The sequence below is a fragment of the Condylura cristata genome, unplaced genomic scaffold (genome assembly GCF_000260355.1).
Source record: "Condylura cristata isolate star-nosed mole 26May11 unplaced genomic scaffold, ConCri1.0 scaffold00023, whole genome shotgun sequence".
Taxonomy (NCBI): domain Eukaryota; kingdom Metazoa; phylum Chordata; class Mammalia; order Eulipotyphla; family Talpidae; genus Condylura; species Condylura cristata.
Genome location: NW_004567124.1, coordinates 7,354,938 through 7,373,232, shown reverse-complemented (window position 1 = coordinate 7,373,232; position 18,295 = coordinate 7,354,938). Strand labels below are relative to the sequence as shown.

General features: G+C 48.1%; 2 protein-coding genes across 4 annotated transcripts in view; one reads left to right on the top strand and one right to left on the bottom strand.

Moving 5' to 3' along the window:
* ZNF609 (zinc finger protein 609) overlaps window positions 1-5,625 on the top strand; it is a 167,968-nt gene extending 162,343 nt beyond the window's left edge. For 2 of the 3 annotated variants that reach the window (XM_004687682.2, XM_012728660.1), the window contains exon 9: window positions 119-2,496. The gene's annotated coding sequence lies outside the window, so the exon portion shown is untranslated. Of the gene's footprint in view, window positions 1-118; window positions 2,497-5,217 lie in introns of those variants that run through there. The other variant, XR_001145724.1, reaches the window with a different exon arrangement.
* A 94-nt stretch (window positions 5,626-5,719) lies between these two features.
* OAZ2 (ornithine decarboxylase antizyme 2) lies at window positions 5,720-17,814 on the bottom strand. Its single transcript, NM_001290038.1, is given in 5 exon segments — window positions 5,720-6,936; window positions 7,208-7,293; window positions 8,088-8,263; window positions 9,373-9,530; window positions 17,588-17,814. Coding segments are annotated over 5 exon segments (570 nt in total). The 5' UTR covers window positions 17,608-17,814; the 3' UTR covers window positions 5,720-6,805.
* Window positions 17,815-18,295: the final 481 nt, after the last annotated feature.

Genomic DNA, 18,295 nt, shown 5'->3' with positions numbered 1-18,295 from the left:
GGTGTCCCCTATGACCTGCACTGCCCTCCCTTGCAGTTTGTTTTTCGTGGAGCGCCATCTTGTGGTGGTTATACCAGCGGGCTGAGTGCCTAGTTACCTGTCCGTGTTTCCCTTGCAGAACACCAAGTGCCCGGATAAAGTCAACCTCACGGGCCCGGACTGGCTCACCCAAGGAGGTGCTGGAGGTGCCATTTAGACATCAGTTAAATGGTGTTGATCATCCTGTTTGCCGTTTCCACCATGACCGAAGGCAGATCCTTGGCTATCTTGCCTCCACCAGACCCCTGGACTCCCCGACCCTCCCTCTTCCTGAGGAGCTGGAGAGCTGGTACTTAGCAAAAATATTTATTCTCTCGGCCACAGTCGTGACTGTTGTGGCCTCTGTGGAGATGAAGGCATGGGGAGCAACCAGGGAAACATGGCCTCAGCCCAGAGAAGTCACTGCTCTGTTCCTCAAGCCCCTGTCAGCTGCCAGAGCAGTACCATCCCCTCCCCGACCCCCCTCGGGTAGGAACCCCCTCAAGCACCGGGTAAGGTCTGAAGACAGCACAGCAGCCATACCCTCTCACTGTCATTACCACCATCACCAGATCCTGCATCTCTCCAGTGGTTTGGGCCCTGGGAATTGGTAGCACGTGGAGGAATTAGAATCTCAGGAAAGAAATGGGGACTGTTTTCTCTGTAATTGTGAAAACATGGTCTTCAAACATGAAGACTTCTCCCCTCTCATATGAGCACATAAAAATGCTCAGATCTTAGCCTGGAAGGGAAGACCAAGGCATTTACCCCACCATGGTCTTGGGTAACCTGCCAGGCAGAGGGCAGTGGTCCCACAACCAGCACAGGGCTCCCCGGGAACACCGGGAATGAGCTGGAGCATGAATGGAGTCTGTGGAGTAGAACCTGCATCCCACCAAGTCCTGCTGCTCCTTAGTCACCAACTCTTTGCCCTTTCCTCTTTTCCCTCCTGACTCCTTGGTGCCTTTCCCAGGGGAAGCTTCACGCTCATCTCTCCTCTTGTTTTCCACTGCTTGGCTCTTCAGACTCGGGAAGGTAAAAGAGTTTTTCCCCAGCACAGGGAGCCTTAGTGTCTGCCAGCTCACCTTAGGGCAAGGTCCAGGAGGCAGAGCCAGGGGACACCTGGCAGTTCAGAGAGAGGTCCTATCTCTTCAGCCATCTGAGTATCCTCATTTAGGGCCACAAACATACACAATGCAGTTTCTCTGTACACAAGTATGTGATTTTTACATAGCTCTATCCATAGCCCGTGTGTGTCAATATGAGCTGTGTTTCTTTCTGACACGTTTTGCAGGGACCATTGACCATAGAGGTTATATGGGCCTCAGACCCTGGGATGACACATCCAAGCCATTACTCCTCAGGCCTCTACTCTTTGAGGCAGCAGACATTTCTCTGCTCTCCTTAGAACAAGTCTCCTCGTCCAGGCTTTGTGTTCTTTGTACTGAGAAAGTGATGATTTGGTAGCTTTACTGGAGTCACTTCTTCCCCAAGGTATGGGGAGCTTTAACTCTTACCCTGCTGTTAGATCACCCCTTTGTTCTTCTCTCCTGTCTTTCTTTGACCTGGATTGAAAGATAAAGACTGACAGACACCAACCTAGCGGAGTTCAGAGAAGGGTTTGTGATCAGAGTGCCAAAGGTGACCACTGAAGAGCGGGGGCTTGGTTTGGCGTGCAGGTGGAGGCCAGTAAGCACAATGTCAGCCGGCGTTTTCCAAGATCCTGGAGCCCTACTCCAGGGAAAATTTAAGGTCGTTTGCCCAAGAAGAGCTCCTCTGACCCAGGTAGACCTTTCCTTTAGTTTTCTGTGTCCTTGTTTCTGTTCAAGTTGGGCTCTGAGCCCTCTCACTGTTTCAGACCTCTTTAGCAGTCTCCCTCTCCCATCATTCCCTCTGCTTCCTGCTGTGCCAGCAGGCAGTGCTCTGAGCAATGACTTCCCTTTCATCCATGGAAGTGGTAGTGAGTTAGGCACCATCACCCCAACTGATTTGAGAGAGCTCACAGAGCGGACTGAATTTCAGTGTGATTTATGCCCTCCCAGCCTCCTGTAGGGTGGAGCCTAGGGCCCATCTCTATCCCTGTTTGTTTTTAAATATTGTTGTGTGTTTTGTATCTGTGGTGCTGGCTTTCAGCACATTCTGTACATATTGTAAAGAAACCGTTAGGAGTAATTTTCTTTCCCATTGGGCAGGCATGGGCCTACATTCCTGCCCTTCCACTTTGTTCTGTAACACAGAGAAGAGGGACTTGCATATTAGCGGGGCACCCTTGGTTTCTACAGAAGGGAACAGCTTTTTGTTTTGTGTTTCCCCACCCCTTAAAAAACATATGGCTCTTTGTGATCTTATATTTAAATCTCCCTTGAAGAGTAGGAGCCAAGTTGCCCAGATAAACAGGTGAAAGCCACAGTGGCAGAATGACGCTGCCTCTTCCTGACCCTCTGGTCCCCAATCCTTGCCGAGTCCCACTTCCCTCCCAGAAATATTGAAGCAGCAGCAGTGGAGGGGATAAAGATCTCTGATGAGTGCTGACTGAGGGATCTGCCATCTCCCCCCACCACTCCACATAGGCAGGACACAGGTGCAGACTACCTGTGGCCCCACAGCCTGGTCAGAGGTGAGACACTCGGCAGAGGTGGCACTCCATCCAGCGAGCTAAGGCTGGAAAAGTTTGCTGCTAGTCCCTGCCCAGACACCAGATGAGCGTGCTTTCTGAGCCAGGTCTTCCACCCAGATCTCTCCATAGACATCACAGAGTGTCCCAGGCCTCCCGTGGAAAAGCTAGAGGTGAAGAACCTTGTCCCCAGGTCAGCCAGCCAGGACTGGAGGGCTGTTCTTTCGGACTCACATCTGCTTCTTCATTCAAGGTGTCCCGGCTCCCTTCACCCCCTCTCCCTGCCTATACATGTATGTGTACATGTATGAAATCCCCTTCTCTTCCCTTACCCTCTCCACACATCTCAAGGTCAGAGGAACACATGCAGAAAAGGGGAGGGCACCTTGTGACATGAAAGGGGACTTCTTCAATCTTCTGTTCGGGCTCCACAGTGGGGGTAGGAGGGCAAGACTAAAGAAGGGCTAGACGGTGAACTATACACAGGTTTGAGGTCACACACGTCACTTATTATCCCCATGTATCCTATCACCATCCAGTGTCTACTCTGATGCCCCCAAGATTCAGCTGGGCAGCTAGTTGGCTCTGTCATTCTGGGCCTTTACCGTTTGTTTTATTACTAGGGCATCCCAGGGAGCTCTTCCGATGATCCTCTACCATGGGCCCCTCCGGGATCAAAGCCCTCCCAGGCCCCATCCCCAGCCCCTCCTGCCCCAGCCCACCCGCTTGCCTTGGTGCTCAGCCCCCCATTGGGAGCAGGTTGGGGCGAGCTGGAGGCCCGGGCTGGAGGGGCAGTGTTGCTGTTCATAGCTTTTGTTCCATTGGCGTTGCTCTGTTGGATTTAATTTCAGTCTTCCTCGATTCTTCCCTTCTGTAAAGTGTACATTACCAAGTTCCTTGTTTTTTTATATATATATATAAATATATATATATACAAACTGTACTCTTTTTGCCTTTGTACATTCAGGCAAGAAGAGAAAATAAATCTTTTTAAGAGACAATCACAAATCTGTGAGGGCTGCTGGTTATTTCTCCTGGAGTTTGCTGCTGAGCTGCCTCCTCCTTCCTCCCCACATTCCCTTCTCCCTCAGCTTTCCTCATCTCCCTGGTCCTGCTCCACATGCAGCCTCAGCTCCTCCTTCCCTGGCTGATGGCAAGCTATTGAATCCAGGGACAGATCACCTGCCCAGCAGTGTTTTCCAGCTTGGCCACCAGCTCACCCAGGAGTTTTATCCGGTACCCTGGTCCCTCCTCTTTTCACCCTTAGATCCCCATTCACCGAAGTGGCTTGGACCCCTGGGTCCTCTGGGATGTGTCTCCCAAAGGCCCTGGCTTTGGACACTCACCTAAACTATGCAGCTGGGATCTCTGTGCCTAAGAGTTTGCACTACTTAAACCTGCCTGGGAGTTAGAACGGATGGTTGTTAGAAATGAGTGGGAAACTATCCCCTAACACTACCCTCAGATTCCAACCTCCAGAGTGCTCTTATCCAGAGCCCCAAGAATCATTCCTGGCTGCTGGATTCCTGTGGCTCCCCTCATCCAAACAAGGGCTAAGGATTTATGGGTCAAGAGCATTTGTCAGAACTTCAAAGGGATGGTACATTCTGAAACACACCCAAACCAACCATTGTTCCTACTCTATTTCACTGATTTCCTCCCCCACCTCTCCCCTCTTCTACTTCCTTTTCTTAATTGGCTTTGGAATTGAAGTATATTTTTAAATTATTTGTTGTATTTATTGAATAAAGTTTTTAATGTCCCTGTTCTTAAATTTAGACTTAGTTTTGCCTTTCACATTATCTCCCCTAAACCTCCTCCCCCACAGCACTCCACCTTCTAAGTTGCTTTTTTAATTGGAGCGCAACTTTTTGGATACCATATTTCTTTCCTGTCAGTGGTCTTTCATCTAGTGAAAGTTTATTTTTGAAAGAGAAATGAATCATGAGTGCCTGGGTTTTCTGGTTCAGCTCTCCTACCGTGGCTGTTAGAAGACCCACCTGCAGGTGGCAGCATAATCTCGTCTGTTGCCTGTCTAACGCTACTGACTGGGGACCCGAAGTACTGAGATTCTGTCTTGGTTCTTTATTCCTATCTTGGGGGTTCCTTGGGTTTTAGTTTGACAAATGAATCCTAACTTTCTCTGGCCAATGTCAGCATTCCTGTGAATCGCTGCTATAAATAGCTCACTGTAGTCACCAATTTTTCATTACCTTTAGGCTGCCTCTGGGGTTACCTGTGCAGTGGAGGCCATCATCAAGCCCTTACTTCAGTTAGATCTCTACTTCAGTTAGGCCCAGGTCAGACCTCCTCCTCCTACTGGTGAGGAATGGAGGAATGAATACCTGATGGCAACCAAGGGCAATGACTTGGCCCAGGGTGAATGAAAACACAAGCTCCTTAGAGAAGAATGTAAAAATGGGCCCAAGTGGCAGAGAAAACAAGTAGAGCCACAGCTTAACAGTAAGACAGACCCAAAGCTGCAGGAGGTGGAAGAACATGCACAGTGCTTGACTGGGGGAAGCAGAAGCAAAAGGAACAATACTAGTAAGTCCATTAAGAAACTTTTTTTTTTTTTTTTAAAGGTAAGTGAAGGTGATTCCTGCCCCATGAGTGCTTCTGAGAGCTTATCGGGCTGGTGTTACATGTAAGGGGAATGGCAGCCATGCCTTAGGGCACTGGACTCCAAAAGGAGAAAACTATCTTCCAAAGGAAGATGCAACCTGTTTGCTTCAAATACCTCCAGGAACAGGACTGTCAGGCAGCTCCATGCAAAGCCCCACCATTACAGGACCAGCCTCCTAGACGAAGAAAGAACTAAGAAGGGCATGGATCCTGGGTATATACAGTATATTCTGGATGAGGCTAACGTGTACAGTGGTCTCTAGGGGCTCTGGCAGCATGTCCCAGACTCCTAGCAACCCCATGTTTTATAGTATAATGTGGCCCCAGGGGCCTCGAGGAGCCCTCGTGCATTGCAGCCTTTCTCCTGAGGACACGTCACGTCCCTATTAGGCTAGGCTCTAGACTCAAAGGACAATTACGGTACAAAGCTGGTCCTGGCACAGGAATAAATTACAGATAAGACATAACTTTAAATCAGTTTATTGACACAGTAACACAACACACTTGCCTCCCTGACACCCCCACCCCCCTTACCCAGTCTAGGTCTCTCCCCTTTCCTGCTGCTTAGGAGCTGGTCAATGAAAACAGAAAAGGGCAGGCCACTTCTACATGCCCAGCCCCATCCCCAGGTCCTGGGGAGCAGGGTCTCAGGCACTGCTCAGAACCTGGTGGGGGCTGGAGGGAGCCAGCACTATTTATATTCAGCCAGGCAGAGGCGTCCAGTCCCTAAGAACAGATTCCCCCTCACCCCCCAGGCCCTGAGTTGCTACTCTTCTTCCTCTGCTCTGTGACCCTAGGAAGGAGACACATCGGGGCCTGGGCCTGCAGCCAACAGCAAGAACTCCTGGCTGTGATTTGATAACTGGAGTTTGGCTAATGATTTTAAGGCCCAGGCACCCTCAAAAAAAGCCCTGGTGGTGGGAGTGAACTTCAATGTCCCTATTTAAAATGCATTGATAACATTAAACAGAGTAAGCCAGCTTAACCAAATGCCAGAATAACACTAAGCTGTAAAGAAGGAGGGATCAGACCTGCTTTCTCCAGGCCAGACAAATGCACACAGAGAAGCCCAGGTGGAGTGTCAAAAAACAACTCAAGGACACTGCCCAGGGGCTGAGAAGCCTATGGGTGACAGGAAGCAAGGAAAGAAAATACACAAGTCTTAAAAACCAAAACAGAAAGCCCAACAGCAGGGAATCTGAGCCTGACAGTGCTGTCCACCAGCCCTCCAGGCCTTGCCCCAGATGGTCCCCCCATTCTGGGCAACGTCCTCCCCTAGGCTAGATAGAGCACATCACACAGCGCAGTTTAAAAAGCTTCTAATGCCATTTCATAAACATCTTCATTTACTATTGGTGATTACATGTGAATAATATGTTTATACTGTTCTTTATGGAAAACAATTTCAACGAGTCAACTCCGAGAACACAATAGGCAACCCTCACCATCCTTCCCTAGACAGCTTGGAGCCCCCTCCTCTGTCCCAGGGCTGCCTAACTTCCCCTCTTTCCCCACTGTGAGTTTTAGGCAAAGCATCCTTTATGACCATTAGTCCTCGTCGGACAAGTTCTGGTCCAGGGGATAAACCATGAACATCACATCTGGCCGAGAGGGAACACAGGGATGGCCTGGACGCACAATCTCAAAGCCCAAGAAGCTGAAGGTCTTCAGGAGAGGAGCTGCAGGAGAGAAGAGGATAAAGGTTTCTGATAAGAAGCCCAAGGGTAGGCTCAAATCCAGGAAAAAACCCAAATAACAGTGGAATAATTAAGAACTAGGTCTCTAGTAAACACCCTTCAGGTACTCCCTTAGCAGGATTTCCTGGGGTGCAGCAAGCTCAGGAGCATGCCACCTGGCTGTATAGGAACCCATTTTCTCCTCCTCAGTCCCCTACTGTTGGGATGGAAGAAGGAGAAACCAGAAAGGTCTCAGGCTGCTTTGACTCCTCACCTCTGTCTTCCCGGCCCTTCCTGAAGCAGATGAAGACATAGTTCACTTTCATCTTCTCTTCAGCAAACTCTAGTAGTGCTAACAATCTGCAAGAAGCCAAGAAAACAAGTCAGGCCCACCACCACCTTCCTAGATTTCCTTTCTACCCTCCCAAAGAAAGACTTCTCTGAGGCTTATAGCCAGCATTACAAACAAGGAAGCTCCAGAGAGAAGCTATATCAAAATCTCAGGAGCCCTGAGTTCAGAAAAATAAGCCACAAACTCTTTAAGAAAAATGTTAATGACTTATCTCCAGAACAGCAGTTCTTAACATAAATTTGACACTAACCAGCCTAACTAATGCAGTCCATGGAAAGGATGGACCCTAGAAAGAACCCAGTTTTTCCGGGATACTCCAAGGTTGCCGAGTTTGAGAATGATCACTGGGCACTGCTCAGGACTCTGGGCTCAGTCTAAAAGGATTTCCACAGGAGGCTGGAGCTGCTCAAGGGAACCCCGTCCTCAGACTGTTCTTGCAAACCTGGCTGCTGGGAGGGCCTTGCCCCATCCAGTGAAATCCCACCATGTCTGAGCTTCCTGTACCATAGTACAGTGGCTCAAGGAGGGTTGAGTATGCCAGCAAGCGTGAACCATGGGGCGATTAAATGACAGGGATTTGGTTAATGTGATAATGATCTGCTTTAATTATAACCCAGAGCAGGCCTGTTTTACTGGCTAAAAATAACCACTTACAAAATGGTATCAGCTTGGGAAGCCTAAAGCTAGGGGAGAAGGCAAAGACTTCCCCACTCATCGGTTACCCAGTAAACCTATGTTCTTCCCTAAAACAAGACCTCCTTCACCATTTGCTCCTTCCACTTATCCAGCACTTGTTCCTTACCCTTCTTTGCTCCCATCAGCTAATAATCCATCTGGGATTTCTACAAACAGGCTCTGGCTGGACAGGACTGCATCCCAGGAAGAGACCTTCACCTCTGTGACCTCATACTGGAAGTGAACGATGTGAGGTTTTCCATCGTTCACAGGGAGGTCCTGGGTCACAGTGAGCTTCTCGTCCTGGGAGGAGAAAGGGCCAAAGGACCAGGTCACTACTGTGTCTGGCCACATCATAGACTCCCTAACCTGTGTGGTGCTGGGTGTTCTCTTGTGCCAGTCGCGGAGTAGCACAGGACCAAGATCATGCTGGAAACTTGCTGCTGTGTGTAGCTAAATAGAGCCATCACCACTGAGCTCCAAGACCAGCTGATGGTGGCCAGAGTCAGTGTGATGGAAAGTAAAATAGTTATGTGTCCTAGTACCAAGTACTCTGCAAGGTGTTTTCCCATTTTTCAGTCACAACACAACCTTGAGAGCTCTAATATCTCCATCTCAAATCTGAGCTACTCAAGGTCTGCGCTTCTGCTAACATGTGGCAGAGTGAATAACATTCCCGGCCCCCCCTCTACCCCCAGCAAAGGAGGATGCATAATGGGCTCAACTGGGGCCCCTTATTCTTCTTCCGGATGGGCTCCCCTAGGCACAATTTCAAGGGCCTAGAACTCAGCTGCCCTGTTACCCTTCAACTCCAGTCTTAAGAGAAGTTAAACCAACTGTCTGGGCTGTAGCCACAGCAGACTAAAAGGCAGCAAAGAACTGGCTGCTCCAGCCCATCACTCTTGGGCAGATTCCCTGGGTTCTCTGTGACTATGGGTAAGGGGGGGAGGGGTAATGATTGAGACACACAGCCCCTCTCCTTAACCACTTACCTCCACACTACCCTGTCCTGCCTCAATCAGGGCGCTAAGGCCAAGGATGGCCTTAGGATTGAGGACAAAGGACAAAATGCTCCTCCTAGCACTTGGTATTTCTTGGGAGAAAGTGAGGCGCAGCACCAGAAAGTGCTCACACGTCCCACCCACTATTCTCCTGCCCATGCAGCACCTCACCTGGCACTGAAGTCCTGACCATCAAACTGAAGAGGATGGCAAGGTGTTTGCCTGATGCTGGCATCCTGCTTTTCCCCCCAAAGCCACATACATAGAAGTCTCAGTTGAAAGGGTCCTTCCCAATCCCTTTGTGGCCTAAGAGTCACTTTGTTGCTACGAAGGGATTACTGCCCATAAGCTGTGGCTCAGTGGTGTCTGAGAGGGCTCTACTTCAAGCCTGCGCCCCAGAATCCTCCTTACCTTATATATTAGAGCTGAGAGAGAAGGATCCCTGCCGCCCCCTCGCCCACCGGGGATCTTCGACAGTGGGTGAGGGGCATCAGGAGCACCACAGAGGCCCCGGAACAATGTGCCTGCAGCACTGGAGCTGGGGACAGTTACTCAAAGGCAAAATACTACTGTAAGAAACAGATGAGACAGTTAACACCAATACTTCAGATTTAACTCTGCATCCCACTCCAGCCCCTGCCTTGGCTCTCCCTAAACAAGTATTTTAAGGCTACCCTACTACAACACAGTCCTTTTGCCTTCAGTTTCCAAAACTACTATTCTCTTTAAATTCTTTCACTGCAATAACACAGGTTCAACAACACTACCTATGAATTAGGGATGTGGTCAGAATGGGGTAGAGACGCTGGAAGGTACACACATGGACTGGGGCCTGAGTAAGGAAGTTAAGTAAGATGGGTTACAAAGGGTGAAAGGTACTTCCCCCCAACCCACCCATCATCTCCCTTACTGGACACCATGATTTTGAGGTACACCCAAAGGAGCTCCAAATGTGTTCCACTATCCTCTTTAAATCTGATGCAGTGGCTCCTTAGGTGAAACACTGCTCACTTCTGAGCCTAAGGACAGGTGAAGCAGGGAAAGAGGTAAACTGTCTGTGCATGTATCCCATGACTCAGCAACAGGCCTGTCCCATGGCCCCAACACATCAGCTTCAGGGCAGCTGGAATGCAGTGGTAACATACATGGGAGGATGTTGCAACAGTGTGCTGGAGCCAGTTCACACGACTCTTCCCACATGTTTAATGAAGTCATGTCAGTAGTCTAAATCAGTCATGGGGGGAGTATTTACACCACAGAAAGCAGCAAATGCTGTAAATCAAAGCCCTTTTTTTCTGAAAGCCCATTGTAAAATGTGTGATACTATTCTTCACACTGTCTTTTGCTTTAATGGCAATAGCAGGCCAGATCTGGATTCCTCACTTAGGGTGACAGAACTCACACCTAACATAGCAATGGTACAGTAACCAAAGGACCAGTCAGTATATGGGACCTGTATGCACACTGCAGTTGAGCTAAGTTCAAACCCACCACTGCTCTAACTTGGCGCCTCATTTTTCTCTCAAAGATTTCAACCAGGGGCCTGAAATTTCACTGGATAGATGGAGTTCCTAGAGCAGTGTCACTGGACCAGAAGGAGCATAAATCCCTGGGGGTGATAACCACATGTCCCACCTGCCTCTTCTGGAAAGCCTCAGGGTGTCCTCATTTTCCACACTTGCCTCAACAGCATAACAAGTGGTCTAACCGTACTGTTTTCAAGAACCAGACTTATTTTCTACTGGGGACGGTGGGCATTAATAATCCCCACCCCGTCTAATCCCAATATTAAGGGATAGAATAATAGACCATCCAAGCCAGGAAAGAGTAAGACAAGGATGGGAGTTTCCCCAAAGGCACGCACACCCCCCCCCCACGTGTTCCCTCCCCATTCCCTGGCGCCTCTGTTAAGGGTCCTGAATGAGCACCAGGCAGACTGGGCGACTAGAGAGGCTGGCTTTGTTGTGTCAGTGGCACTACTCCAAGAAGCAGGGTAAAGCATTCCTGGGTTAGACAGGTGAGATAAAGCCTTGTTCACCAGAACTGCTTGGAGTCACAAAACAAACACTTGTAGAACTAGAATTCTGGTGCTAACTCACTTAACTTCAGACTCCTATTTTCAGAGGAATTATTCCTCAATGGTCTTTAGACGGGAAAACTACATTCAACTCCTAATCTGCGTCCAACCACCTTCTCGATTCTGAGCTTGTTTTTACTTGCAAATGGCAGAAACAAAGGGGCCGAACTGCTAAAAGATTAAAATAAAGTGATTTTCTTTTTTTAAATCTCCTTTGTCTTCCTAGAAATAATCCCTAGGGCCTGCCCTGTGTCCAACACCAATCTATGAGCGTATGATATTTCACTGCTCTTTAAATAAATGCAGGAAGCCTGTTCCATGGTAACAAATCATTACGTCACCACACACAAACTTGTAATCCTGCAGGCTCTTGCCTCCTCCCCCTCAAAATCAGCATGAGAATTTTGTTGGGGGGGAAGGGAGGACATGAAGGGGTGTCTCATTTGAACCTGGGCTCCAGTTCAAGTTTCCTAAGAAAAAATTGTGGGGTTTGGAATAAGCTTAGTAGACACAGATCACAATCAATAATACTCTTCATCATCCATCATCATAATGGATCTATTTTTAGTTACAGGCAATGAATGGCAAATTGTTTCTCTCAGAAAACTTGACCTGTCATTTCTAAAGCCAGAAGACAGATGGGTACACAGGCGATAGTTGAAAAAAAGGGGGGTATGGAACTGCCCGGTAATGATCTCTTCTGGTATTGTCTTTTGTGTTCAAAATTGTATTATGGCAAAATAAGCCACCAACCCCAACAGTGAATCCTGGAGGAAAAAGTAGCTTCTAAACCCAAATATCTCTGTGGCAAGATCCAAGCCATGTTGGATCTTTAGTTCAAGTTTCATATTTAGTTCAGTTTCTACTGACTCAAGGGCCTGGCTTTTTTCCATTTCTTCCTCACATCCTGCTCACTCCATGGGGGGTAAGGGACCGTCATAGTTCAATCACTACCACCATGAAGGTGATTTAAGAAGCTCAGTCTAGAGGCTGAAAAGATCAGGCTGATTAAGGAGAATCACATCTATCAGATTGAACCCAAACATCTAGCTGGGCTGGTCCTGCTTTTGGAGAAGGAAAAAAAGCATACCACGGCTGGAAATGGGGGTGTCAGGTATCCAGCATTCAATTCGTAAGAGAGAAGGGAGATCAGACTGATGTTAGTGCCTTTTATTTTCTCAGTTGTTACTGGACATGCCCTTGGAGACACTCCTCAGGATACATGAGTGCTGCTGACATAGTACATCCTGCTGCCTCTAATAAAAAGCATTCTCTGAAACTGCTGTCTGAATTGTCCTTAGCAGGTTATAATTTCATGTACTGGCTCAAGACAGGCAGTGGATGCAGCAGATGTATTCCTGGAGAAGGTTGTTGGCAAATCAAATATTTATAATTCAAATCCTATTTTTAAATCTCTAGGGTATTTATTATTTTTAAAGGAAGTAACCTTAAATCTCTTGATACAAGTAAAAGTTCTCCTGTTAAGGAGTCACTTCCAGTGAACTATGTCAGTTTTGATTTTTATATTTAGTTCGCTCAAAACAGGATAGACAGTGTGACATAAAAGCAATTCCATGGCTGAGTTCCATTCTGCTAAATCTAACAACTACCTGACTTCATATTCTCCTTCATATACTTTTTGATCATGTTTCATTTGATTCAGTGGCCTGAGCTTGTTCAAGTCTGCACCATTTCTCTCTGGTTTCCATTACCTGCCGAAGAGGGTGAGACAGACTTGATATTTTCTACCTTGTGGTATCAACTGAAAAAAACACAAAAATCACATTCCCAGCAGTCTACATTCTTTTACCTCTTTGTAAAACCTCTTTCGACCCACTCCTGCCTCAGATCCAGCTTCACAGAACTCTCTCTAGGGTGCCGTGACTTCCCTCACGCAGGCATATTTTACTCTAGGAACATATGATGACTAATCACTACCCTGAGGGACCAATCCAGGGCTGCCATCACACAAGGCTAAAAAGAAATAGAATGAAAGGTGGGAGTGATGGCCACCTTCAGTTTAAAGTGACCACAGAGGCTGATTTTCTGCGGTAAGCTGCCTTTCCACATGCGAAGGGGTCCTGGTCAGATGCCAGCCATAAGTCATTTCACTAGGGTTGCTCATGTGCCAAAGGGAGTCTACTTGCTAAGCATAATTATAAAGAAAATGACATCACCACTCTGAATCACAGACTGAAAGTCAAACTAGATTTTGGTTGACTCTTCATAAGAAACACTCTTACAGTGTTAACTAAAATATCTGCGCCTCTGAGGTTTACTTAATATACAGCTGATACTGGTACATCTTCTGATAAAGGCTACTAGGGGTAGCTGGATAGCTAGGTAATCATACTTTAAAATAAAAACTCAATTTTACAGTTCAAGTACCTCAATCTCGTCTGTTTAGTAAGCACATCCAGTCCCAGCCTCTTCCCAGGATAAGAATTACTTCATTGTTTATATAGTATCAAAGCCCTAGGAAATGTTCTATCTTATACAAAGCCTTATCTCACACAAAGCCTTTTTATTCTGCTGCTGCTGCTGCTGCTAGTAGGAAACTACCTGTTTTGTTCACGTCAAGTAATAAAATTCTTGCTTACCAACTAGGCCATTCCTAGTTATAGCTTTCAATTAGGCTTCACAGCCTTACAAATAAATCATGGCATCAACTTGAATAAACACTGCATGTATTTTAAGCTGAGCTGAAATACTTTTTTTTTTCTAGAAATGCACATATGTAACATCTCTCTACTCCACTCTTCAGTGCCCCTTTTTACATTTCTAAGCAACTCTGAGACTACATTTGGATTTCTTGGCAGAGTGAAGAATTACTATTATTAGTTCACACTGCTTTCTGAAGTATACCTCCAATTTGGGGGGATTCCTGACTATACTAAGAAGTGGTGTTCTCTTTCCCTTTTCTCTCGCCAGCCTCCCCAATGAATTTAAAGGCACATCATAGGAAAACTTGCTCTCCCATACCATTCCCCTACTTAACTAGCCACCATGCCAGTAAATAAGGAATAATCGAAACAAATTTAGGGGAAGCACACACATTCCCATAACCTGGAAATCATTCCATGAAGATGCTCTAATGTGTCCTGAACCTTGTCCACCATTCTCCCCAAAATCCACCGACAAAACTAAAGCTCATCACAAAGACTACTGTAAAACTGCTATCAAGCCAGAGTGAGCTCTTCTCTGCATACTGTACTGTCACACGGCATGAATCAAGCCCTGGACAGAAACTATCTTCCAGGCCCTGCACATCCAGGACATAAAGGCCACGAAGTTTGATTTCCTTAAATTTAAATGTATTATGGGTGTTCAAAACCCATAATAAAAGTGCTTATATTTGTGTCTTCTTCCCTACCCCACCATCGGGAATTTTGGCATTTTGGAAATACTAATCAGAACAAAACTGGAAAGGAAGAGCCTTGTTTTCAAAACAAACTGCCGGCTCCTCTGCAACAATTTCTTCCAGGAAACCAAGCCTCCACCTCTTCAGCATTTCACTGGAGCCAGGGAAGCTGGAAAGCCCATCCCCCAACCAATAGGAACTAAACTCCCAGCCAGCTCCCCCCTCTGCTGACACAAAATGCCAAGAACAAGACTAAGAACATCCGGCTCTTAGAGGAATCCTTAGTTAGGGCTCAACCAGGATTCCTTTCAAAAGTTAGGGCGGCCAGGAGGCTGGGAAACATATTATGGAAACGGAATTGCCATAACTCAAGGAAACCAGACACCGTGCACACAACACCCCACCCCCAGGCCGAAGTGGAGGAGCCTGATCAAGGCCTTGCTCCAGCCCAGGCCCTGGCAGGCCAGCTGGCTCCTCCCTCCACCTGCCTTTCACACAGCCAAGTCCCTCAAATTACTAGCACACTAAGCAAGGGCCCTGGAGACATGCAAGCCTGTTTTGCCACTTACAAAGCTGGAAGGAACCATCAGGTTAAGCAAACCCAACCCTCTCTTTTTATAAGTAAGCACACTGGCTAAGTAAGAACTAAAACTTGGGCCTCTCAACCTCACTGTTGGTGAAGCTGTTCCCAAGTGCTCAACTCTCAGGGCTCAGTAAAGGCCCTGCTATCTAGAACAGCTCAGTTGGCCCGAGACCATACCACTCTCCAACACTGTTGCGATAAAAACAGTAACAAGGGGAAATCCATCTCACATCCAGCTCTTGATCTTTCCTGGGTCTGTCCTGCCCTCACATCCAGCTCTTGATCTTTCCTGGGTCTGTCCTGCCCTCCACCCCTTAATTCTCATCCAGCCCCCTCTCACACCTGCTGCCTAGTCTCAGCAGACACAGCCTTTACCACACCACCACCTCTGCATCCAGCACCATTCAAGTATATAAATCCACCCTCACCTCCTCAGCTCCAGAGGGGCTGGGTTTGAGAAGATGGGAGTAAAAGCAGGGATTACCAAGGGAGGCAGACATTGAGAGTCTCAGAAAAGGAAAATTTAACAGCAGAGTGGGACTGCTGGTATAAAAAAAGGACTTGGGACGTGGGAACAGTGGGTCAAATAGGTGCCTAACTAGGAAAGGAGCAATTTTCTTTCTGCATATGGGGAAGAAATGGAGATGTGGGACTGGGTAAGAGTTTGAGAATTAAGAGAAGAAAATAGCTATTCATTGGGGATTGAGGCTGTTGTGGCACTCTTGCGTATTTTGAATAGTACCTAGGAAAGAAAGACCACGATATCCCTCAAGAGTGGAGAAAGGGCTGCCACCCACAAAAAGGAACATGATAGGATCTTCTATGGAGAGGGGAGGCAGTGTTTCTCAACCCTGGCTGCGCATTAGAATTATCTGGGGAGCTTTTAGAAGATACACTAATAACCAGACCCTACCCTGGGCCAATTATACCAGATCCTTAAAGGGGGGAATCCAGGTGACTGATTTTTCAAATGTGCAGCCAGGGTAGGAAATACTGAGATTTGGGAAAAGCTCAAAACCCAGCTGAATATTTAATAATAGGGCTGCTAAAAGCACACAAAACAGAAAGGGATATTTTAGTGAGAAGGGAGCCCAAGTTTAGGAAGAATCGAGATGAGAATTTAGAGCCAATTGCAAAGAAAAGCAATTAAGGAAGGCTACCTTATTGTAAGAGGAACTAAAATCTGGTTTTGAGTAGACCATGACACAATTTAAGGTTTTGCAGAGAATGGATATGCTTGCAAAATGAGGCCCAACTGAAGGGCAGAGGCCATAAGGCCAAATCAGGGGACAAAGAGCCTGGTGTGAGGAACTAATGAGTTTCAGACTCAGTTTGGAAGGGGCAGCAACAGGTCGAGGGGAAAAAATGAGTTAGAGAATCAGCCCTAAATTATAAATGGCAGCCATTCTGATGTATAAAAAACAAATGGGGTTAAAAATTGGGGAATCAGGAAATGATGAAACAGTAGAAAGAAGAGTCTGGGGAAGATTAAACACAGGGTATGTTTGAGAGAGAGGTGAATAACGAGGAATCCTTGGAGAAAAAGAGAACAGGCAGAGAAAGACAACTGACTGTTGAATTATGCCTCTTTGGGCAGGGCAGTTTAAGAGACTCTAGTGCTTAGCTTCGAGAAAATGTGTAACCTTTCCAGTTAATGGCATAAGGTTTTGAAGACAGAAACTTGCAAAAAGTCCCAATGTCCAAAGTATGGAGCCTAACTGGAAGTCACTGGGATTACAGGGAAGGAGGGTAGGCCTTCCTTAGGAGTGGGGTGGGCTGAGCTCTGTAACCTAAAGATGAGGCTCACTGAAGATCAGAGGTGTAAAAACCAAGACAAGTGTTTAAAGGGCAGACGTGTTTATAAGAGTGTTGGGGGGACCTCATTAGGGGACTGGGATGGAGAATGGGTGTCAAGTACAGAATGTTTGAAGAATAAAAGTAATGAGTTTGGGAGAGACCGAAAATAAGGTCTAACTGGACAAGAGGTGTTGGGGAAGGGAGGGAAAGCATCAAGCCGGAGTGCAGGAGCACGGGGAGGGGGCTGGGTATCCCTGCACGGCAGGAGGCCTGAGGAGAGTGGGGGAAGGGTGATGGGAGGGGGCAAAGGGTTCAGTTGAGAACTGAAAAATGGAGCCTGACCGAGGTGGGGGGGCGGAGAGGGGTCTGACTGCAGGGTGCAATCTGAATTAAGGAAGGGACTCAAAGGGAAAGGTTAAGAGGCTTAAGGGTGGAAGAAAGATTTGGTGGAGACGAGATACGATTTGGAGAAGCGAGATGAAGGAGGAAGCCGAGTTTGGGGACTAGGGCACCGTTCGGCAGGGCTGTGGAGAAAAGACTTGACTGGAAGGTTGGATCCGGGTTTGTGGGGGCTTTACCGAGGAGGAGGCCCGGATGAGGGGGATGGGCCGGGCTGGAGGGAGGGGGCTAAGGACGGAAGGAGGCCCAGTCCGAGCAGGGCTAGGGCTCCGTCCGCAGAAGCTTAAGTGGGGAAGGGACCCAATGGCGGCGGGGGGTGGGGGAGGGCGAGGAAGGCTGGATGATGGGGGGAGGCCTCTGGAGCAGCTGAGGGGAGGATGGGGGCGGGGAGCCTGGGCCGGGCCGTTACCTGTCCTGGGTGTTTATCATCCTCGGCGGCTCTGCTCAGGGTGGGAGGAGGCGGCGCAGGGAGTGGGTAGGTGGATGAGTGGGTGGGTGTGGGGTCGCGCGCGCGGGGCCGATCTCTGCGGGCTAAGTCCCTGTCAGGCCGCGGGCCCAGAGCCCTCCTCCTGCCTCAGCGAGCGCCTGCCTCCAACTGACCCTCCCCGGCCGCCGCCGCTGCAACCGCCCCGCCCCCGGCGGCTAATCTGCATAGCCCCACCCCGGTGCCGCGCGGTGTCCTGGGAAACTGGGCCCCACAACAAAGGGCAAAGCACCGCCCCGCCTCCACGCAAGCGCACCAGGGCCGGGGGTGGGGGCTTTGGGGGTGGGGTCTGCGGCGTGGAGCTGAGTTCAGAATCAGTTGTCGCTTTGGGGGGTCTGTGGCAGAGAGACCTTGGCCTTGGCTGAGGCTAAGCGCGTGGTTTGAACTATACTAAATTTTATGTAAAGTTTGCGGAGCATTGATCCGATCTCGTCCTCCTCTCTAGTTTGAGCACAGACAAACAGGGTTGTGTCATGCTCTGGGAAGATACTTTATTAAACAAAATGAAATCGAAATCTGAGTAATACACATGAATTAGCCCCATTCCCAGACTCAGTCCATGCCCTTATTTACTGTTTATAATGCAGGTCAGTAACCTCAGCTATCAGCTAAAATCAACAATCTTGCACCAGG